At 36.9% G+C, this 24872-nt stretch overlaps 1 protein-coding gene across 1 annotated transcript in view; it reads right to left on the reverse strand.

Moving 5' to 3' along the window:
• Positions 1-24872, reverse strand: part of LOC121389800 (F-box/WD repeat-containing protein 7-like) — a 53635-nt gene that overhangs the window by 23307 nt on the left and 5456 nt on the right. The window contains exons 4-11 of the mRNA XM_041521450.1: positions 24361-24496; positions 23906-24027; positions 21349-21435; positions 20495-20578; positions 19495-19583; positions 9341-9560; positions 3723-3845; positions 2680-2833 (exon numbers count right to left, since the gene is read on the reverse strand). Of these exons, the coding sequence (XP_041377384.1) occupies positions 2680-2833; positions 3723-3845; positions 9341-9560; positions 19495-19583; positions 20495-20578; positions 21349-21435; positions 23906-24027; positions 24361-24496 (1015 nt within the window). The remainder of the gene's footprint in view (positions 1-2679; positions 2834-3722; positions 3846-9340; positions 9561-19494; positions 19584-20494; positions 20579-21348; positions 21436-23905; positions 24028-24360; positions 24497-24872) is intronic.

A 24872-nucleotide genomic window follows, 5' to 3' on the forward strand; every position in this document is an offset into this window, starting at 1 on the left:
AACGAACTATATTAGTTCAGACCGGACTTGGTAACTATATATTTCTGCTCTGTTGTATAACTTTGATGTGATTGATGTGACTTTAAATATTCTAATACTGTATTATACCAATATTCTTTAGACAGTGTCTCTGGTAATCTGACGAAGTAAATTGTAGGCTTCACTGTTCTAATATTTTTATACGAGTATTTGGTAAGATAAAGCTTAGCCGGTCATCCTAGAGGACCTAGGTAAACTGTAGGTTATTGTCTTTATTGTGATATGTACCAGTATTAATTCTGTATTACAAGGTTACTGAATGAGTATTTAAGGGTTAATTAAAAATTAAACAGTTAGGAATAGAGTTGTAATTACTTTATTAATTAAGTTCCCCTGGCAGTGTTTCTTAATTATCACACGTGTGTGTGTTGTATCACAGTGAAGTGATTAGAATATTGTGTAAACTAGACACCTAGTTATTAACTAATTAAGTGATTAGCTCTGGGTTGTTATTATATTGTTGTTGTTAATTAACTACTGCGGCAAGTACATTTGTCAGCGTTAGAGTTAATACAGATTCCAAAGTGTATTGTGTTTTGTTGTGTTTTCTAGTGAACTAAACGTGCTACATATATATATTTATATCAGATCTTATCTCTGATTACTTCTAGAGCCGGGCCACTCGGGTAGTAGCCTGTCCAATACAGAGAGATCTAATAGATATACAGTTAGTTGAGATATTTGGATAATCGTGTTTTATTCAGTTACGGGTATTATCAGGATCCCCTTGACAGGGAGTATAGTAGGTGGTTACAAGTGCCTCTTAACAATGCTGGGGTGGGATTTAGCTCAGTCAGTTGAATGCTTGCCTGAGATGCTTGCATCGCAGGATCGAACCACGTTGGTGGATTCATTCAACCGATTGGGTTTTTCTCATTCCAACCAGTGCACTACAACTGATCAAAGTATGTGCTTTTCCAAAGTATGTGGGTAAGTACATATACAGTCAAACCTGTCCTAGCGGCCACCTGTACTCAGCAGTCACCTGCCTTAATTGGCCACTTTTTTCCCTCCCAAACAATTTATAATGTAAATGCACCTGTAATAAGTGGTCACCTGTCTAACGTGACCAGTGGCCACCTAAATCGGATCCCAAATTGCTAAAATACCTGTATTAAGCGGCCACATTAAATGTTTACTGCTATATAATAGGGATATTTTAACAACAGCGATAAGGTGCAGCAAATAACCAATATTCACACCTTCCGGAATACTAGTACCCATTCAGTACCGACATCTCAACTGTGTATCAATTAAAAAAGTATGACTTGGAATGCATCAACATGTAATTGCCTCTGGACAGGCTATGCTTGACATACGTAAATTCATTTACTACGACAATGAACCGCATGAAGTAGGAATTAAATAATTTAACGGGAAAAGAAAAGAAATTTGTTGGGAACAGTTAATTTAATACATTTATTTCTGAAGGAGGCGACATGTATGTCAAAAGTTGATTTATAGTCATCTGTGAAGCACAGATCCGTTAATTAGCAGTACATACGGTAAAACAAGAAACAACAAATTGTTTTAAGACTCTATATATGGGGCAACCTGTAATCAGTGGCCACCTGTCTTAAGCAGCCAATTTTATCTACTCCCTTGTGTGACCGCTTAAGACAGATTTGACTATAAAAGATCCCTTGCTGATAATGGAAAAATGTACCGGGTTTTCTCTGTAAGACTATGCCAAAATGACCAAATGTTTGAAATCCAATAGCTGATGATTAATTAATCAATGTGCTCTAGTGGTGTTGTTGAACAAAACGAACTTTAACGTAACAATGTCAGAACTACTGAACATTCTCTGAAGTAGTCAGACTAAGCCCACAGCTAAAAGCTGATGGGGAAATGGCAGGTGTGTGGCATGGACAGCCACAAGAGACAATCACCTATCGCAGTTAAAGAAACAAGGACTGGGATGTGGAGGTGAACAGCAAAAGTAGTTAGAAGTTGAAAGACAGGATGAGTTGCCAGATCGGGAAGAAATGAGATGGTATTCAATGGAGAGAAAGGAAAGGATGCAATGGGATAAACATTAAAAGATAATAATAGTTAAAAAACTTATTGAACAAATAATGTTGAAACCTAATTTAGAACAACCAAAGGAATCCATGCATAATCAAATCTGAAGTTTATTTTGTATTTGTGCAAAAATAATTAAAAAGAAAATATTAAACTAACGAAAGGCTAAATTGAACTATGCTTTGAACAACCTGGCCCAGGGTCCATACTTTCGAAGCTATGTTAGCACTACAAAATCATAATTTTAACCATAATGAGCTATGACGTCACTATAGCACATAACATAGTGACGTCATAGCCTATGATAATTTTACGATATCATAGTGCCAAGATAGCTTCGAATATATGGACCCAGGTTTCCAATCTAGTATTTAAGGTAATTCAGTAAAATGGGCGATGCTCCCCTGTTTGAGACTATCGGCCCAGCTTCTATTTAAGGATTTATGGTAGTTCAGTAAAATGGGCGACACTCACCTGTTAGAGACTATCGGCCCAGCTTCTATTTAAGGGATTTATGGTAATTCAGTAAAATGGCCGATGCTCACCTGTTTGAGACTATCGGCCAAACTTCTATTTAAGGATTTACGGTAGTTCAGTAAAATGGGCGACACTCACCTGTTTGCGACCACCTCCCACAGTTTGAGTTGGGCTCCCCCGCTGACCACCACCATTTTGCCCGAGTTGAGCTTCCCACACGACACACACAGGATCCGGTTTGTGTTCTCATCATCCAGGCTCGTCAAGTAGTCTCCCCTTGGAAGAGAGCGAACTAAAAAAAATTAAAAACATTTCAAAATTATATTTCCTCTTCATCAGGGATGTTACAGGTATCTTTGTTATTGCATAGATGTGGTGAGAAGTTAAAAAAAAAGGAACAGGATACGATTTGATAAGAAAGGAAGACCCCCCCCCCCCCCCCCTTTCTTTTTTTTGCTTTTTGTTTTGTTAGGGTGTTTTTAAGGGTGTGATGCCGTGCGGACGCCCTCCTTTAATTTTCACCCAGCGAGAACACTGAAAGGGACAGGACAGAATAAGATAGGAAAGGATGGGATCAGAAAGGATAAATAGGATAAATAGGAGAGATCGGGGCAGAATAAGAAAGGATAGGATAAAACAGAATAGGATAGTGTAGGATAGAATAGGAAAGCATAGGAAAGTTCATTTTAGGACACTTCAGTATGTTTTAAGCTACAATTTGTAACGTAAAGTTTGTTTTGTTTAATGACACTGCTAGCACACACTGATCAATTAATAATCGACTAATGGATGTCACATATTTAGTACTTGTGGCAAACTGTCTTCAGAGGAAAGTATATTTTATATGCACTTTCCCATACAGAACAGCACATACCATGGCCTCTTCAACCCAAGCACTTTGGTAAGCCCTGTACCAACTCAGCTAGATCACGCCCCATCATTATTTGTTCTCCAATATAGGATTATTTTTCAAACTGTAGAAAATGCCCCACTGAATGTCAAAGAAAGCAATGTTTGTTTAACTACACCTGAGGACATTTCTTAAACTATGGTTATTTAGTACAAACGGCATAACTATTTTAACACTTGGTCCAGAGGCCACTTTTATTGATAAAGCAGCAAGGGATCATTTTCATAGACAGGACAGCACATACCATGGCCTGTCATGTAGAAAATCTTACCATTGATGTAGCTGCGTCCGACATCGATGTCGTAGCTGGATGAGATGAGGAGATTGTTATTGCAGTACAGGGCATCCGTGGAGGCGAACTCTTCGGTGTGGTTCGGAAGTTTCCTTGCAACACCTCAAAAGAAAGGAATAACTTTTTAATGTTTAACCCTTTCACACCTAGGTTTCCTTTTATCCCATTCAACCCTAGGTTCTGTTTAAGTCTTTCAACTCTAGGTTCTGTTTAACACTTTCAACCCTAGGTTCTGTTTAACACTTTCAACTCTAGGTTCTATTTAACTCTTTCAACTCTAGGTTCTGTTTAACTCTTTTGACTCTAGGTTCTGTTTAACCCTTTCAACTCTAGGTTCTGTTTAACACTTTCAACTCTAGGTTCTATTTAACTCTTTCAACTCTAGGTTCTGTTTAACTCTTTTGACTCTAGGTTCTGTTTAACCCTTTCAACTCTAGGTTCTGTTTAACCCTTTCAACTCTAAGGTCTGTTTAACCCGTTCAACTCTAGGGTCTGTTTAACTCTTTCAATCCTAGGGTCTGTTTAACCCTTTCACACCTAGGTTCTGTTTAACCCTTTCACGCCTAGGTTTTGTTTAACCCTTTCAACTCTAGGTTCTGTTTAACCCTTTCAACTCAAGGATCTGTTTAACTCTTTCAACTCTAGGTTCTGTTTAACTCTTTTGACTCTAGGTTCTGTTTAACTCTTTCAACTCTAGGATCTGTTTAATTCTTTCAACTCTAGGTTCTGTTTAACTCTTTTGAGTCTAGGTTCTGTTTAAACCCTTTCAACTCTAGGTTCTGTTTAACCCTTTCAACTCTAAGGTCTGTTTAACTCTTTCAACCCTAGGGTCTGTTTAACCCTTTCACACCTAGGTTTTGTTTAACCCATTCAACTCTAGGTTCTGTTTAACCCTTTCAACTCTAGGTTCTGTTTAACTCTTTCAACCTTAGGTTCTGTTTAACTCTTTCAACCCTAGGTTCTGTTTAACACTTTCAACTCTAAGTTCTGTTTAACTCTTTCAACCATAGGTTCTGTTTAACTCTTTCAACTCTAAGTTCTGTTTAACTCTTTTGAGTCTAGGTTCTGTTTAACCCTTTCAACTCTAGGTTCTGTTTAACCCTTTCAACTCTAAGGTCTGTTTAACCCTTTCAACTCTAAGGTCTGTTTAACTCTTTCAACCCTAGGGTCTATTTAACCCTTTCACACCTAGGTTTTGTTTAACCCATTCACACCTAGGTTTTGTTTAACCCATTCAACTCTAGGTTCTGTTTAACCCTTTCAACTCTAGGTTCTGTTTAACTCTTTCAACTCTAAGTTCTGTTTAACTCTTTCAACCCTAGGTTCTGTTTAACTCTTTCAACTCTAGGTTCTGTTTAACTCTTTCAACTCTAGGTTCTGTTTAACTCTTCTCAACCCTTTCTCTAGGTTCTGTTTAACACTTTCAACTCTAAGGTCTGTTTAACCCTTTCAACTCTAAGGTCTGTTTAACTCTTTCAACCCTAGGGTCTGTTTAACCCTTTCACACCTAGGTTTTGTTTAACCCATTCACACCTAGGTTTTGTTTAACCCATTCAACTCTAGGTTCTGTTTAACCCTTTCAACTCTAGGTTCTGTTTAACTCTTTCAACTCTAAGTTCTGTTTAACTCTTTCAACCTTAGGTTCTGTTTAACTCTTTCAACTCTAGGTTCTGTTTAACACTTTCAAACCCTAGGTTCTGTTTAACTCTTTCAACCATAGGTTCTGTTTAACCCTTTCAACCCTAGGTTCTGTTTAACCTCTTTCAACTCTAGGTTGTGTTTAACACTCTCATCCATAGCACCTGTTAAAGTTAAAAGTTTGTTTTGTTTAACAACACCGCTAGACCACATTAATTTATTAATAAGTGGCTACTGGATGTCAAACATTTTGTAATTTTTTACTTGTAATCTTAGAGATAACCCGCTACATTTTTCCATTAGCAGCAAGGGATCTTTTATATATTTTTTTCTCACAAGACAGCACATATCACAATCTTTGATATATACCAGTCATGGAGCAGTGATTGGGATGGGGAAAAAAACCAGTCAGAGAATAGGTCCACTGGGGTGTTTCGATCCTATGACGTCACGCAAGCACCTCAGACTAATAGTTCTCTATTGACTGAGCTAGATCCAGTGCCTGCAATCTTAGAAATCATCTCAAAACCCAGGGCTCACCCTGGATCAAAAATACCTGTAGCCAAAATATTAGCCAAATGGAATTTTCATTAGCCATATTGAAAATGCTTTAGCCAAATTTGTTTTATGCAGTACTGTATAGAGTATTTATATATGAATATGAAAATGTATCTTTTTCAGCTAATTGTGTACAAACTGGAATAAATAGGAATAACAAAACCTTAATGGGGGTAGGGGCAGTTAATATATTACTTCCAGTTTTTTCAGCAGGGGTGGGGTTGGGATGGGGTTAAGCAATATCTTCAGAGTCTGAAGCCAGTACCCCATACACCCACACCCACTTCTAAGGCCTATGACATTAAATTAACAAACATACAGAAATATGGGGTTGGGTGGATGTTTATGGATGGTGGTGTTTTTTCTTTCTTCCTTTTTTCCCAAATAAAAATTTGAGAGCTTTTTTTTTTTTTTAATATAGAACTCATTATTTCTTTAAATAACAATCTTTATGTTAGTTTGAATAACTTTTTTTATTATTATTTTTTTTTTTTTTTAAGTGACCCATCAATTCCCCACACCAAACGATTTCATAATTTGTGTCATGTTGTTGCTGTTGATTTCAGCGTCGTGTTAAATGCTTGTTTTGATTTCTGCTTACAAAATACCTCAGCTAAGAATGCCGACTTCACCACAGTATACTCCATTTATTAAAAAAAAACAACCCCAAAAAACCCTTTAATAAAATTAAAATTTACGGTCTTTTTAAAATCCAGCTAACTTATTAAATGTCACCTCACAGTCTTACAAATTTATATCTAAAATTATCTAACAAATATGATTACAGTAAACTAATTTTATTCAGTGTCCATTTAACTGCAATTTGTATAATTTAAATACTGCATGTTCATTTCCGGCGATCGCGATCTGCATGCGTGCTCTCGACCATGGGTACGAAACTAACAAAGACAAAGGAATAAACAAAAACTGCAGTTAGGCATTCATTGATGCGAATAACTATTTTTCTACAAATTTATTTTTGCGTAATCGTATTGTTTAATGTCCGCAACGATGTCTCTTGACACGCGGGTGTCAGCTGACTCTGAAGCGTGACGTATATTCGCACTGAGAGCTGTCCTCAGTTCAGCCAACGAACGTTCTTCCTAACGTTCGCGAACTATTTGATTGGTGTTCGTCGTGTCCATTTGGTTTAACGTGAAGCGCACAAACCAGTCTAACGAACGTTTTGTTTTCGCTCGGTCTGGCTGAACTCAGCCCTTGAGATGGCCCTACATGTCTTTTGGCCCTGAACTGGCATGTGTAATTCAAATTGACACGCATTGTTGGTCTGTTTTTATTACTTTGGTTCAAAGATTTTACAAAGTAAAAATAACAAGTTATAGATCTTCCAGACATTGCTGTCATACATGTTGAATGCTTGCCGTTAAAAATTAATAACCGTGATTATTAAAATAAGCAAACATTATAAGGCCTACGCTGTATTCTGCATGACACCGTTTCTCGTTACCGGTCGCGAGATCGCTATTACGCTAATTGAATATTTGGTAGTATTATTATGTTTGAGATGTCGGATAGATTATGTAACCGTTTGTTCACATCAGAAGACAGAAAATGGCTTAGCCAAAATTTTAGCCACTTGCAAATTTTATTAGCCATTTTTTGTAAAAATTAGCCAATGGCTAAGTTGGCTACCGACAGCGCGAGCCCTGAAAACCATGGCTCAAGTTTAACGACTGCACGAACAGCTCTTGCCGTAGTTATGATAGGAATTGCCAATGGTCATGGGCTTCACCGATGGCACCTGTTCCAGCCAGTGCACCACGACTGGTATATTAAAGGCTGTGGTATATGCCATCCTGTCTGTGCGATTGTGCATATAAAAGATCCCTTGCTACTAATGGAAATGGGTTTTTTTAGCAGGTTTCCTCTCTAAGACTATATGTCAAAATGACCAAAGGTTTGACATCCAATAGCCAATGATGATTAAATCAATGTGCTCTAGTGGTGATGTTAAACAAAACTAATAAACTTTATACCAATGGCAGTTTTTTGCCACTGGATATTTTTTTTTTTTATTATTGCTATCGGTTTAAGGGATGATGATTTGGTTTTTATATTTGGTGCAAAAGTTACTGGTTGCGGGCTCAAAAAATTGTCATATGTGAGCAATTTTGCTAATGGCACAAATATTTCAAAATTTCGATCTCTGCCACAGTCCTGTATGCTGTGACAGATTTGGTGATAGATGCATGGTGATTAATACACTTAAAATAGTTACAGGAATGTTCGAGTCTTTGGTAACATGTCACATAATGCATGCTAGAAACAATCCACCTGGAACTTCTCAAATAATACCTGAAAAGTACATTTGTTTACACAGTTTACAAGTTGGATCAGCGTTGTTGCTACTTTCAAATAATAGTTTTAAAGCTACAGTCTGTAGGATATTTTTAACATTTAAAGCTTCTGTCTGTAGAATATTTTTAATATTTAAAGCTAGTCTGTAGAACATTTTTAATATTTAAAGCTAGTCTGTAAAATAGTTTTAACATTTAAAGCTAGTCTGTAAAATAGTTTTAATATTAAAGCTAGTCTGTAGGATATTTTTAATATTTAAAGCTGCAGTATCTAGAATGTTTTTAATATTTAAAGCTACATGTAGTCTATAGAATATTTTTAATATTTAAAGCTACAGTATGTAGAATATTTTTAATATTTAAAGCTAGTCTGTAGAATATTTTTAATATTTAAAGCTACAGTCGGTAAAACATTTTTAATATTTAAAGCTAGTCTGTCAAATGTTTTTAATATTTAAAACTAAAGTGTAGGATATTTTTAATATTTAAAGCTACAGTCTGTCAAATGTTTTTAATATTTAAAGCTAGTAGAACATTTTTAATATTTAAAGATACAGCCAGTAGAATATTTTCAATATTTAAAGCTAAACCCTATATAATATTTTTAATATTTAAAGCTAGTCATGCCAGTCTAATGGGAGACCTGCCAATTAAAGTTAAAGTTTGTTTTATTTTATTAATTTATTGGATGTAAAATATTTGGTAATTTTAACAAATACATTTAGCCTTAGAGAGTAAGCCTGCTACATTTTTCCATTAGTAACAAGGGATCTTTAATATGCACCATCTCATACAGGATAGCACATACCACAGCCTTTGATATAGCAGTCATGGTGCACTGACTGAAATGAGAAGTGACCCAATGGATTGACTACTTAATCACGGACTACTGGGTGTCAAATATTTTTTAATTAAACAAATATTTATTTGCCAAATGCAAAATTTGATAGCCATTTTGTATAAAATTGGTTAATTTGGCAATGTGCAGGGTGAGCCATGAAGCAAACCAAATGAAAGTCAAAGTTTGTTTTGCTAACGACACCACTAGAGCACACAAAACAAATGACTTTATTTATTAGTCACCTTTCTTCCAATCGAGGACTTTAATGTTGATGGCATCATCACCGAAGAATATTTTCTGATCGCTGACGTCAAAACTGTGGATGTTTCGTGGCGTAAGACTCGAGCCGGACACTGACTTGACATTCTCCGACACAAAAACACACGACAGTTTCCAGTCACGTGCTACATGAACCTTAACAACACCATCGGCCGATGAACTGAACACTTGATCTCCACGAATCTGGAAATAAATAACGTAAGTAAATAAACAAATAGACAGACAGACAGACAGACAAATAAATAAATAAGGGCCATTCCATGGTAATGATTTAAGCCAGGACGTGACATTCTGATTCTTATGATCTCCTTCACTAAAAATGCTTTTAAAACTGAAATGCAGTTATATCATTTATAGACTCATTACATATAGTAGTACAAGCATGTCAGGCCTAATTTTGTTTTTTGTAAAAAAAACCCACAAACTTATAAAGTAAAAAGTAAAATGTGCCAGGATGTGATGAAAATGGACGTAACTTTTTTAACACTGCAGTAAATTCCAAAACTCTGCTCTCCTGACAGAATGTCTGCTTATTGAAATACACTGTTTAACACAATATCCAGTCTATTTCTGAATGCTGTATAGCAATTTCCTAAAAAATATTCTTTATGGTGTAACATTTACTTTTAAACGTTTCAGTATGAGTCAGGATGTAACGAGCCAGGATGTAATGAGCCAGGATGTAACGAGCCAGGATGTGACTTTTTGTCCAGTTCACTTATACAACTAATAAATGATATGTATATCAAATACTACTAATGAAACACTGTTAGTTTATGAAACCAATGATATTTACTTGTTTTAAGTGTTTTTTATCATCAAAATAAGTGCATAACATCCTAATTAATTGAACTGTCATTGTGCAAAAAAACATTCTTCATACAATATTCATATAATATACTTTTATAACCAGTAACCATACCAGTTGTCCACAAGATTGTTTATCCTGATGTTGCTAAATCTAGTGATTTTTGTCTTACCTTTACTTTACAATACAGGTACAAACTAAAAAGATGAAGTATAGGTATTACTGGGTAGTTTTCTATTGGCTGCGGCATCAACTTTTTAGCTCAACACAAATGTAGCTACATTTCTCATAAATTACATGTTCTGCATCAGTAAAGCTTCATTTATAGTTCTATCTATGAATGTTCACATCAATGCATGTCCAAAAAATAATAATTCAAATTTATTTTTTAAATTTTAATTTGATTTTTTGAAGTTTAATTTTTTTTTAATGTTTAAAAACACATTTAACATGCAATGAGATGGATATCTACAGATGCACTATTAATGACACTGAATAAGTTTATGATAGGCAAGATATTGTATTTGACACAATACTTACTGTCTCACTGTGTTCGCTTGATGCACGGTCAGTTTGGGATCGATCCCCGTCAGTGGGCCCATTGGGCTATTTCTCACTCCAGCCAGTGCACCATGACTGTTACATCAAAGGCCGTGGTATGTGTTATCCTGTCTGTGGGATGGTGCATATAAAAGATCCCTTGCTGCTAATTGAAAAGAGTAGCCCATGAAGTGGCGACAGCGGGTTTCCTCCCTCAATATCTGTGTGGTCTTTAACCATATGTCCGACACCATACAACCGTAAATAAAGTGTGTTGAGTGCGTCGTTAAATAAACCATTTCCTTCCTTCTTCAATACTTATTGTATACATGTGTACACCAGTTTGGATTCACAAAACGGAACATTTGGTATAAATACAATATTCTTTAAATTGGTGGATTATCAATAATTCATTGTTTGGTCAAAACATAGAAGCATAGAATTAACTGATAATAGTATTTTTGTAACTACATAAATCCATGGTAAATATTCGAACATGCTCCCCCGAACGTCCAGTTTCTCTGTTTCCGATTCTTGATGGTGAGGGCAAAAATATTGAAAATAAAAGTAATTTCTTTTAGGTACATGTGCATTATCTAGTCAGTTTTGCCAATTTTCTCTGTATAGAGAGATTTAATACATTTTTAACCTTTACTCAATTTAACTTGAATGTCACGTCCTGGCTCAATGTCACGTCTTGGCTCAAAGTTTGAGGCGGTTATTTTAATCATTTCACACAACCAGTCATCATTATACCTTTTATTTATACTTGGAACATTCACAAGAAGGAGAATTAATAAGGATTTTTATTTCTGAAAAATAGTTTTTAAATAAAACTAACTTTTATATTTCAAATCAGCCAGGATGTGACATTATATATTTTGAAAAATAATTTAATATACTAATTATGGTATGAAAGAAATGAAAGTAGTATTTTCATATGCAGTATATTTTAGATATGATGTCCTGATACCTAATTTTTTAAATCTTACATAACAGTAATGAAATCCTACCAAAAAACAAATGTCACATCCCGGCTTACATAAATTCTTTTTTCAAATAAAACCGTCATTAAAACCTATAAAACATAAGTAAATTGCCAATAAAAGTATATTTCTTTGTGCTTACGGGTATTAACTTTAAGCTATAATAATAACTTAGTTTAACAGATCATTCTGAAATTTCCACACCCATGGACCAAATACCATGGAAAGGCCCATAAATAAAATCTGCTTCCCAACATGAATAATAATAATAAGATATGAAACTAGATAAATAAATAAATAAAACCTGTTTCCAAAATTGAATCTATATTAAGATATGAAAAAAGAAGAAAAAAAAGAAAAAAAGAAGTCTTTTCAAACACGAATGTTATTAAGATATGAAAACGACTGGGTTTTTTTTATAATGAAATATGTTACCCAGTATTAAAGAAAATTATTAAGTCTTTCAACTCAGTCATTGTAGTATATATACTCTTCAAAAGAAGAAACGCAAAACCACATTGTCGTAACATTTGGAGAATTGATTTAATTATTGAATGGTGAGTCCGATAATTACCAAATGTTGCAGGATTGTTCACAATTGACTCTAGTCCATTGTGAGTAAGTGATAGGACACACCACCAAGGTCAAGGTCATCAGGAGTCAATACCGGGTGTGGCCTTCACGTGTGTTGACAACTGCCCATTGAAGCAACCAGAGTACGGATGACGTCCCGGGGGATGGTGGCCCACTCGGCCTGCAAGGCTGCTGCCAGCTCGGGCAGGGTCTGGGGCTGTGGTTGTCGCTGTCGGAGGCGTCGGTCCAACTCGTCCCATAGATGCTCAATTGGGTTCAAATCCGGTGATATCGATGGCCAAGGAAGGACATTAATGTTGTTGTTCTGTAGGAAAGCCGTTGTGAGACGTGCTGTGTGAGGCCTGGCATTGTCATGTTGGAACACTGCGTTGGCGTTGGCCATAACTGGAACGATGTGTGGCCGGAGGATCTGGTCAATGTAGCCCTGTGCATTCTGGTTGCCCTGCACGTGGACCAGGTCAGTTCTGCCAGTGTATGAGATGGCTGCCCACACCATGACACTACCCCCGCCGAATCTGTCCACTTCCTGCACGCAGTTTGCCGCATAACGTTCACCACGACGCCTATACACGCGACATCTTCCATCATGACGTCGGAGCAGAAATCGGGACTCGTCACTGAACCACACCTGTCTCCATCGCAGTTGAGGCCATTGTCGATGAATCTGGCACCACTGCAGTCGGAGTCGACGGTGTTGTGGTGTTAAGATGACACCTCGAACTGGACGTCTGGCACGAATTCCTACCTCACGTAGGCGGTTCCGTACGGTCTGGTCGGATATCCTGCGCAAACCTGGTATTGCTGCGGCTGTGGAGGTGGCAGTAGTCACTCGTTCCTGAAGGTGGCGTACCCGGATGTAGCGGTCTTGCCCGGGGGTAGTGACCCGTGGTCGACCGGATCTAGGGAGGTCACGTGTTGATCCATGTTGCTGGTAACGGTCCCACAGTCTGGAGATGGTGCTTGGGGACACATGGAATGCCCTGGCAACGGCCGTTCTGGATTCGCCTGCGTCTAGTCGGCCGATGGCATTGTTTCTTTGCGGTTCACTGAGACGTGGCATGTCCTGGATTGTCAACTGTCGGCCAGATACAGAGGCCAGGCAAGCGAACACCCTGCACTTTTATACTGTCGGTGTTCATGTTGCACGTGCAGACAACGCACGTGCAGTGGTGACATGGTTTGCACTTGGCTGCGTTTTTGCGAATATTCACATTTTGGAACTTTATTGTACAGTAGCTGCGTTTTATCGAATGTAACCGTGGGAATGTGTTTGGGACATGCAATGACCTTATATTCACAAAGCATGAACCGGTAGGAAACATAAAATCGGAGTTATAACCCATTTGTACCCTTTTGCGTTTCTTTTTTTGAAGAGTATATATTTCTTTCAACACAAATTTTTACAGCAAACCTGGCCTACCAGAGACCCAGTCATTGTAGTAAATTTCTTTCAACAAAATTATAAAACATCCCAAATAAACCTATCATATTATATTTATTAAATAAAACATCATAGGAAATTTGTTCTATAATTACAAAATTATTGTGCCAGAAATAAAACATATATATATAAAATAATAACATAAAAAATAAAAATAAATTTTAAATGCCAAAACCGTTATTTTATTTTTGTTCCAATTATCAAATTCTATGATTCTTATTTTTTGAAAGAAAAAAAAAAAAAAAAAAAATCATACCTAACTGCAACATAGACTTCTTCCACCAACAGTGATACTATTAGCAACAAAGTATCTTTTAAATGTCCTTTTAAAAAACACAACGCTATCTGTTATATACCACAAACAACCCTACTCCCTCCAAGTAGCAAGGTATTTTTTAAATGTACGTTACCGGAATTGGGGTGGGTTGTAACATGATCAATAGCCCTCAGTGGACACAGGTTTTCCCATCCCAAACAGTGGCACATGACTGGTATATCAAGGACCTTGGTATGTACTGTCCTGTTTATGGGAAAGTGCATATAACTGATCACTTGCTGCTTTATTAGTAGCTATAACATATCATGTAACAGCAGCGGATTTCCTCTGTCAGGGATTCTGTCAGAAGATAAAATGGGTACAGTGCCTTACCCCAATTATTATTTGTTTATGTTGACTTTTTGACAAAATTAAAGGAACATACCCTAGTTTCAACCTGTGAAAATTAACACCAAGTTTAGTCAATCTACACACCTGAAACACATTTGGATAAAGTTACAATTGGGTGAAACATGAGTCTGAGACTTTGAAAGGGTTAAATACCCTCTAAAAACTTGACTCCATAACTGTATCTTCTCAGACGCACTTGCGTTTTTAAAAATATGAGAAATGCATTTTTGTGATATTAAAACCACAAGGATGCCCAAAAATACTTTGAATGTACGGAAATTGACAAACTAAACCATAAAATCTAAGTAAAGTATGATTTCAGTTAACAAAAATGGCTATAATAGTGAAAAATATACTGTAGTGTTTAAAAACCAGGGTATGTCCCTTTAATGACTCTTATCATTACTGTATGATTTTCTTAACTCTAACCCTAACCCAAGCCCATTTTCTTTCTTAGGGGATGGCCCCCCATACCCCCTATTGACTGTGGTTGCATTCAGCACACACGTTGTAAATATTCAATTTCATAGCACCATACCCACAAATTTCTTTCTAGCAGAAACACCGTCTCTTTGTCTCTGTTGAACAAATATTGGAACACTGTATGTCAAATACCAAATAACCATTGTTTAAAAATATGAATTCCATTTATATCCTTCCCATTTGGATCTTACTGGTTAAGATATGTTGTCAAAGGCAAAGAGGCTATAGAATAGGAACAAAACACAGTGTGAATGGTCACTCAGTCTTATGTGTGTATTTCCATCCACTGATAACTGCTAAAAAGCAGCAACATATTTTTCATCATTTGAAACGAAAAAGAAAGAAATGTTTTATTAACGATGCACTCAACACATTTTATTTATGGTTATATGGCATCAGACATGTTTAAGGACCACACAGATATAGAGAGAAAACCTACTGTCGCCACTTCATAGGCTACTCTTTTCAATTAGCAGCAAGGGATCTTTTATATGCACCATCCCACAAACAGGATGGTACATACCATGGCCTTTGTTACACCAGTTGTGGAGCACTGGCTGGAACGAGAAATAGCCCATTGGGGCCACCGACGGGGATTGATCCTAAACCGACCGCGCATAAAGTGTCCGCTTTACCACTGGACAAAGATGCTATAGAGGTTATATTTTGAATGCTGATAACCAGAATTCATTATGTCTACTTTTACAAAACTTAGTGGGTGTTTTTTTTAGGGCTTTAGATCGTGCTAATTTGGTTACAGCGGGAACTTGTGTCTTTTCTGAATGCAAGAAGGTTGATTTAGTTCAGTAGTCATTGACAGCTGCTGGAGAATTATCAATATTCAGAAATGTATTTTCAGTTATTTTAATGTAATTAAACTTAACATTTCAATGGTTTTGCAGTGAAATATTTTCAAGGTCAGCATGTAACGATGATGTTTGTGCTTTCTTCTTGTGTGTTGTAGAGAATTTTGGGAACATACATGTGATAGGCAAGGTTCTGAATCTCACTTATTTGGATACGTTCCTTTGTCTGTTCTGAGCACAGTGAGGTCTTTTTAATGCAGTAATTTTATTAGCAGCTGCTGAAGGGTTGCAGAGATTCAGAAATGCATTTAAAGTTACTTTAATCTAATTAAAGCAGTTAAAGGGACATTCCTGAGTTTGCTGCAATTTTTAAGATGTTATCGACTAACAGAGACTTAATGACGACTGTAATCACATATCAAATATATTTTTCTGAATAAAATATTAGTGGCTGTATAATAATATTTGTACTAGGTTAAATTTCATTTTATTTCCTAAAAAAGATTTCTTTTGTACGTATGAAATTATTTGAAGACAAAATCCAGTTTGGGCTTCTTACAAATATTAAGGCGACCAGAAACACATTGAATATACAGACACTGGTATTCTAAACAAAAAATATATTTAATATGTAAGTTTAATCGTAGAAATATTTTATTAGTCGAAAACATCTTACAATGCAGCAAATTCGGGAATGTCCCTTTAACATTTTACTGGTTTTGAGGTGAAAGGTTTTGAAGTCAGTATGTTTGGATTTCGGGCATACATATTTTGACACAATGTTTATCCAAAGCCCAGTAGAAGTGATGGACAGCTACCATATATGCAAATATGTTCGCAAAATATACCACGAAAATCGCGAACACATTTATAGCACCGCAAATTTAATTTCATGTGAACTTATTTCCGATTTAGTATAATTTTCACGGATACAAAAGACATTAGGGTACGGTATATCACCTTCAGTATATATACAGAACACTGTATTACGTTAAGAATCAAGCAGTCAGATGTACCTGTTAAATTTATACCGAGTTTTGTATGCACTTTGTCTTTACCGCCAAATTATCCGCAAGGTCACATGGTTCTGTAAACCTGCATGGTCACGTGGATTTGATCTAAGTGACACATATTTGGGGGTAAGTCTGTTGTTACGTAATCTCAGTTTTGTTTGTTTTCATTGTAAAACTTGAATGGAAGTTTGTGGGTATCACCAATAATTCAAAGTTATTTCTTATGATATTTGCATTCTTCAAGTTTCTGTATCTCATGTGCTTGTTCCATCGAAAACATGTCTTATCAGACATACATACAACATTCACTTCTCGCTGACAGCATGGTGAACATGTCCAAGTGTGTGCGTGAAATCATCATTGAAAAAAGTTTGGCAAATGAAATATGGGTAAAAATAATTCCTAGCCAAAATGTAAAATGAAAGCCCGATTGCAAATTATTTTAGCCACGAGAATATTTGCATATATGATATATAATTTGAATAATTAAATAAAAAATTACTTTCTTTTTAGATTTTTCAGAACTTATTAATCTGAAGATTATGGCTTAGGACATAACCAACTTTGGTTGTCAACCTGTATTATGTACTGTTCCATTTATAGGGCAGTAGATACTACAGTTTGATTTATCCTCCAATCACTATATGTGTACATTGGCTAGATTGACTTGATAAATTTCAATATTTCAATATCTGGTTACTGACCAAAAATATAGATCGCGTGACATAAACCGGACTCAACTTGTGTATTTCAGACTAACTTTTCAACAGCATACTTTATAAATCATTAATTTCAGTAGTCTACATAAATGACATTTTGTGTGATAATAAAGATACAAACGTATTTGGTTGTCAACCCTTACTATGAACTGTTCCATTTATAGGGCACAGTGTTTCTGCCAGAAAGAAATCTTTGGGTATGGCGCTATGAAATTGAATGCAACAAGTCAACAGAGGGTATGATGGGCCTCCCCATGAAAGAAAATGGCTAATGTTTAGGGTTATGGTTAAGAAAATCATACAATAATGATATTAGTCATCGATTTTGTCAAAAGGTTAACTTAAAAAAATAATTTATCCCCCAAAATTTGGGTATGGCGCCATACCCATTTTACCCTCTGGCAGAAACCCTGGGGCTGTAGATACCACATTGACCAAATATATAGATTATGTGACATAAACTGGACTCGACTTGTGTATTTCAAACTAACTTTTCAACAGCATACTTTATAAATCATTCATTTGTGTAGTCAGTACAATTAATATTTTGTGTCATAATAAAGATACAATGTTATATATTTATTAATGGATTAAGGTTTTAGAAATGCTGTACGAGTGTGACAAAATGTGGCTTGCGTCTTACAAAGAATGACGTTGTGCATCTTGAATGACATCATAATGTAAAAGCTGTAGTAGTTTGATGATGCTCAGTTTGCATACAAAAACATACCTGCTAAGTACCGCCTAAGTTCAAGGGCCATAACTCTATGAAAAATGGGTAAATCGTCACGAAGGAATGAAATGTTTTATTTAATGACACACTCAACACATTGTATGTACAATTATATGGAGTCGGACATATGGTTAAGGACCACACAGATATTAAGAGGAAACCCGCTGTTGCCACTTCATGGGCTACTCTTTTTGATTAGCAGCAAAGGATCTTTTATATCCACCATCCCACAGACAGGATAGCACATACCACAGCCTTTGATATACCAGTCACGGTGCACTGGATGGAACAAGAAATAGCCCAATGGGCCCAGTGATTGGAATCAATCGTAGAATGACCGTGCATAAAATAAGTGCTGTACCAATGAGCTATGTCCCACGCCATGAATGTTAAAACTTGATTTGCAACAGTATATGATACAACTATATATAAAATTTCATCTCAATATCTTTAGGCATTGCAAAACAACAGTCCAGAAAGCAAATATTCATACCTCCTAAGATCATGTGCCATAAATAAGTCTGTGAATTTTTTTTGGAAAATTGATATAAAAGTCAAACTTGATCTGTAACAGAACACTGTAAAGCTATATACCAAATTTCATTTGAATATCTTGAGGCACGGCAAAAACAAAGTCTGGAAAACAAATTTTCTTATTTCCCCAAGTTCAAGGAAGGAAATGTTTTATTTAACGACGCACTCAACACATTTTATTTACGGTTATATGGCGTCAGACATATGGTTAAGGACCACACAGATATTGAGAGAGGAAACCCCCTGTCACCACTTCATGACCTACTCTTTTCGATTAGCAGCAAGGGATCTTTTATATGCACCATCCCATAGACAGGATAACACACACCACAGCCTTTGATATACCAGTCGTGGTGCACTGGCTGGAGTGAGAAATAGCCTAATGGGCCCACCGAAGGGGATCGATCCTAGACCGACCGCGCATCAAGTGTTTTATTTAACGACGCACTCAACACATTTTAATTACGGTTATATGGCATCGGACATATGGTTAAGGACCACACATATATTGAGAGAGGAAACCCGCTGTCGCCACTTCATGGGCTAATCTTTTCGATTAGCAGCAAGGGATCTTTTATATGCACCATCCCTCAGACAGGATAGCATATACCATGGCCTTTGATATACCAGTTGTGGAGCACTGGCTGGAGCGAGAAATAGCCCAATGGGCCTACTGATAGGGATCAATCCCAAATCCACTGTGCATGAAGCGAGTGCTTTACCACTGGGCTGTTTCACCCCCAAAATAAAGCATGGTGTTCTCACCAACATGTGTGCAAGAAAGTGATCTTACTTTAAGCCCTGTGATGGTTTCATTGTGCACACGTAGAGACTGCTGGTTGCTCCCTTCTAGCAAGTCCCATAACTCTAGCTTTCCACCATCTGAAATGAATTAACCAATCACAATTATGTTTACTCACCAATCACAAATACTTTTACTGATCAACCAAAATAATTTTTACCAACCAATCACAAATACTTTTACTGATCAACCAGAAATATTTATTGCTGTCCAATCAGAAATATTTATTGCTGTCCAATCAGAATGACTTTTACTGACCAATTAAAATTGGTGTACCCGTTTTCGCTCGTGATGTAAGACTGAAAACACCCATGTCGTAATATAAATGGTGTCACACGGGAACTCGTTTATTATTCTCTAAATATGTGTGTGTGTGAGACTGTATATGTTGTGTGCTTGCGTGTATGTCTGTATTTGTATGTGCTGGTGTGTACGTATGTGAATGTCTGTATATGTGTGTGCTTATGTGTGTGTGTCTGTGAATGCATGTGTGTGTGTGTCTGTGTCTGTGAATGTGTGTGTGTATGTCTGTCTGTATGTGTGTGTGTGTGTGCATGTGAATGTCTATATATGTGTGTGTGTCTGTGTATGCGTGTGTGTGACTGTATGTGTGTGTCTGTGTGTGTGTGTGTGTGTGTGTGTGTGAATGTCTGTATGTGTGTGCTTATGTGTGTGTGTCTGTGTATACGTGTGTGTCTGTGTATGCGTGTGTGTGACTGCATGTGTGTGTGACTGCATGTGTGTGTCTGTATGTGTTTGTCTGTATGTGTGTGTCTGTATGTGTGTGTCTATATATGTGAGTCTGTATTGCGTGTGTATATGTGTGTGTGTCTGTATGTATGTGTGCATGTGTCTGTCTATGTGTATATGTGTATATGTGTTGTTATATGGAGGGGTGGATGTGATATAGCACTACTGAGAACCATATTTATATTACCCTGAAATGTCTTCAAAACATACTTATTCAGTGACAACAAATCTCAAGTTTTACCTGTGCCAGTAATAACCATTTGGTCCCCATTGAAAGCCAGCTTTGTAATCGGGTTGAAAGTATACACAGACTGAATTATCTCCCCTATAAGAAAAACAACAACATTTGAATACTAGTATAAAAATATCAGTTACATACATCAATACATACATTATTAGTGCTGTACCTATCTACAATGGGCGGTGGTGGTGGGGGTGGGGGCAGGGTGTGTGGGGGGGGTGGAATGTCCATAGAAAAACACACATAACACACTTATATGGTGTCTTCTCCAGATGAACAAAAAAGGCCCCCTTTTGTGTAAAACTAGGGTCCGGATTTCTTTTGTATACATATTTTTCATACAGAGGTTTAACTTCATAAATATGGGCCAATATCATTTTACTTGGCACAATCATATGTATAAATTCCAAACCTACTGATTCTGCTGCCAAAATGCTTTTTTTAAAAAGAATTCTGAGAGGATTGCTAAAGCAATAACATTTTCCTAACTGCGCCAAAGAAATTTTTGTATGTCCTAAATTCAAGGGCCATAACACTGTGAAAAATGGGTAAATGGCCATGAATGTCAAACTTGATCTGTAACAGTACATGATAAAGCTATACACAAAGTGTCTGCTCAATATCAACATTGTGAAAAAGACATCTAGAAAACTATATGTGGGCCAGACGGCCAGACAGAAAGACGGTCTGACAGAGAGTCAGACGGACATGAAACCTCTAGTCCCCTCTGGTTAGACCAGTGGGGACTAATAAGTTAGACAATGAAGGAAACCAAACCAAACACAGAAGAACAACAAAAGTAAAACCTCACCTGATTGGATATACAAGGGGGAAAAAAAGAAGTAAAACGTCACCTGATTTGATATTCCAGATCTTATAGCTGCAGTCTACAGAACCACTGATTACCAGTCGCCCAGGAGCGGACATATTCTTAGCTTCAGCTACAAAAAAACAAAAACAGTTCTAAACATCCACGACAAAGTGTATATAGAATTTTATTTTTAAACACCAGCTAGTGCATTGTCTAATTAATGGAGAGCATGGGACTATTTGTTTAATAAAAACTCCAAAAAAATTTAAGCTATAGATGGCTATTTGGTGTATTGTTGCAATGTCTATCTTGGTTTAGAAGGAAGGAAATGTTTTATTTAACAACACACTCAACACATTTTATTTACAGTTATATGGCGTCAGATATATGGTTAAGGACCACACAGATATTGAGAGAGGAAACCCACTGTCACCACTTCATGGGATACTCTTTTTGATTAACAGCAAGGGATCTTTTATATGCACCATCCCAAAGAGGGTAGTACATACCACGGTCTTTGATATGCCAGTCGAAATGCACTGGCTGGAACGAGAAATAGCCCAATGGGCCCACTGATGGGGATCGATCCCAGACCGACCATGCATTGAGCGAGTGCCTTACCACTGGGCTATGTCCCGCCCATCTTGGTTTAGAGTTAGAAATGAAAATACTGAGGCCGTAAGCTACTCCTACCAAATGGCAACAATAGGTCTTGTACATTCACTTTCTCTATCTCATGGTCCATTCCTTGCCATGGTGAGGTAGCTTGTATGAGAGCTATACCATTGGGAGCTTTAGTTCCTGTTAGAGTCACCCAAGCTGGGTTGGTCAAAGGATAGAGTCTAGACTAATATGGATCACTGCGGGTTACCCAAGCTGGGTTGGTCAAAGGATAGAGTCTAGACTAATATGGATCACTGCGGGTTACCCAAGCTGGGTTGGTCAAAGGATAGAGTCTAGACTAATATGGATCACTGCGGCTTACCCAAGCTGGGTTGGTCAAAGGTTAGAGGCTAGACTAATATGGATCATGGATTATTTGGATATGGATCACTGCTAAAGACGACGGAGCTGGGCCAAACTACTTGTTGGGTGGCACCTTACAGCAGCTCAATGTACACACACCCATGAGAGTTCGAGGAAGATGTGGACTCTGCCATAGATAGGAGAACGTGTACCACAGCATTTCATGTGTAAGTCAATAGAGTCAAATGATAGCAAACTTGCCTCAGGTATGCAGTGATCGACATCCCACTTCAGGGCCCGTGCTTATAAAACGTTTAGAGTCCAGACTCAATCTCTAATGACATCACAGGCATGCAATTGGTATGGCGTTGTCATGACATTACTGTCTCAGACTCTTATTAGTCTCGAGTCTGGACTCTAAACGTTTTATAAACACCAGGCCAGGTGGTATAGTGGTTAAACTGTTGGACTTACAAATGTAACACCAGTCAGGGATCATTTTGTTTTCAAAATCTTGATTAGCTATATTTCTAGTCTAGAAAGAAAGAAATGCTTTATTTAACGACGCACTCAACACATTTTATTTAAGGTTATATGGCATCAGACATATGGTTACGGACCACACAGATTTGGAGAGTAAACCCGCTGTTGCCACATAGGCTACTCTTTTTACGACAGACAGCAAGGGATCTTTTATTTGCGCTTCCCACAGGCAGGATAGCACAAACCATGGCATTTGTTTAACCAGTTATGGATCACTGGTCGGTGCAAGTGGTTTACACCTACCCATTGAGTCTTGCGGAGCACTCACTCACGGTTTGGAGTCGGTATCTGGATTAAAAATCCCATGCCTCGACTGGGATCCGAACCCATTACCTACCAGCCTTTAGACTGATGGCCTAACCACGACGCCACCGAGGCTGGTGGGTAGGTGTAAGGCCACATACACAGAGTTTCACTCACTTCACGGGTGTGTCTCCAGAGTGTATGACCCCACATGGGGGATGATTACCCGCATGCACTGCAGGTTCTGTGTACCCTGGGCTCTGGTGATAACAAGATAGCTTAACTGACAGCAAGCGTGGAAGATCGACCTGTCAAGTAGTCCTATACAGAAATGGAAATACTGCTGCTTCAGCATTATTCTCATCATCTCTGTTTGTGACATCCTCACAAAAAAATTCTTTGTCGAAAAAATGTAGCGGGTTTCCTATCTAAGATTATATGGCAGAATTACCATAGCAGGTATCCCATCTAAGACTACATGGCAGAATTACCAAATGTTTGACATCCAATAACCGATGATAAATAAATCAACGTGCTCTAGTGGTGTCGTTAAACAAAACAAACTAACTTTTGTGTGTTATTTGTTTGTAATTTCTTTTAGAAACACACACATACCCATAAAACACACAAAAAAACTCTTACCTTATGGATATCATATTTTATATAGATTTTCCCATAGACAGGAGAGCACATACCAAGATTCTTGGTATACCAGCCTTTGGCACTGGTTGGGAATGGCAAAACCTGATTTATGCTACAAATCATAACATATTCAGCAAAGCACCCTACCACCAGGCTTCCTCTCACCCAAACACTATCATTAAGGTGTTAAAAGAATCAACATTCACCGTAAGCAGATGATGCAGCTACAGTCATCAACGTGACACAGGTCACACTTCCCGTATGACCTCCAAGACTGCGGAGTTCTCTCCCTTCCTCCAGATTCCAAACCTTCACAGTGGTGTCACGACTGAAAACAATTATATTTAACAGTCAAATTTCAGTTTTAATGATGTCCAATTCATCTATATTTTAATATTCTTAAAATGTTAATTTTAATATACTCAAAACTTTAAATTGAATATATATATGTATTCAAAACTTTAATTTTAATATACTCAAAATTTTAATTTTAATATGTTCAAGACTTTTAATTTCAATATGTTCAAGACTTTAATTTTAATATGCTCAAAACTTTAATTTTAATATGCTCAAAACTTTAATTTTAATATGCTCAAAACTTTAATTTCAATATGTTCAAAATTTTAATTTTAATATTCTCGAAACTTATACTACAAAATACCTTGCAGAGATGAGAATATTCCCATCCACAAAGACGGAGGTGACAATATCGTTGTGACCAATCAGCTCGGAGATAACACAGAAAGACTGGTGCCATTTTTGTCTTGTTGTTTTTAATTGGTCATGAGGAACTGTTTCTGAAAGAAAACCATGAGCAATGTAAAGATTGACACATTTACTGATAATATATATTTAAAATTAAGGGTTAACTTTATAATAAAATCATGAACTATGAGCTACAAAGTTTACATCTATTTTACTGTGTAGTGTGTATTCCAAATAATGAGTAAAAAGTGTTTTTAATTTTTACTTTTTCTTTCACATAAGGGCTGAAAAAATGTCTAACAAAACACTTATACTAAACATTCCAAACTTTGTTTGAAAACAAGAATGTCATTCTCGGTCACTTTCTGTACATCACTAGTGACTTGAAGTTGGGCACAAACACTGCAATATTTATGTGCATGCATTTCTCATCCGAGTTTCCATTATGCGGTTTTAAAGTTTGGTGTT

This window comes from Gigantopelta aegis, chromosome 15, assembly GCF_016097555.1.
Source record: "Gigantopelta aegis isolate Gae_Host chromosome 15, Gae_host_genome, whole genome shotgun sequence".
Taxonomy (NCBI): Eukaryota; Metazoa; Mollusca; class Gastropoda; order Neomphalida; family Peltospiridae; genus Gigantopelta; species Gigantopelta aegis.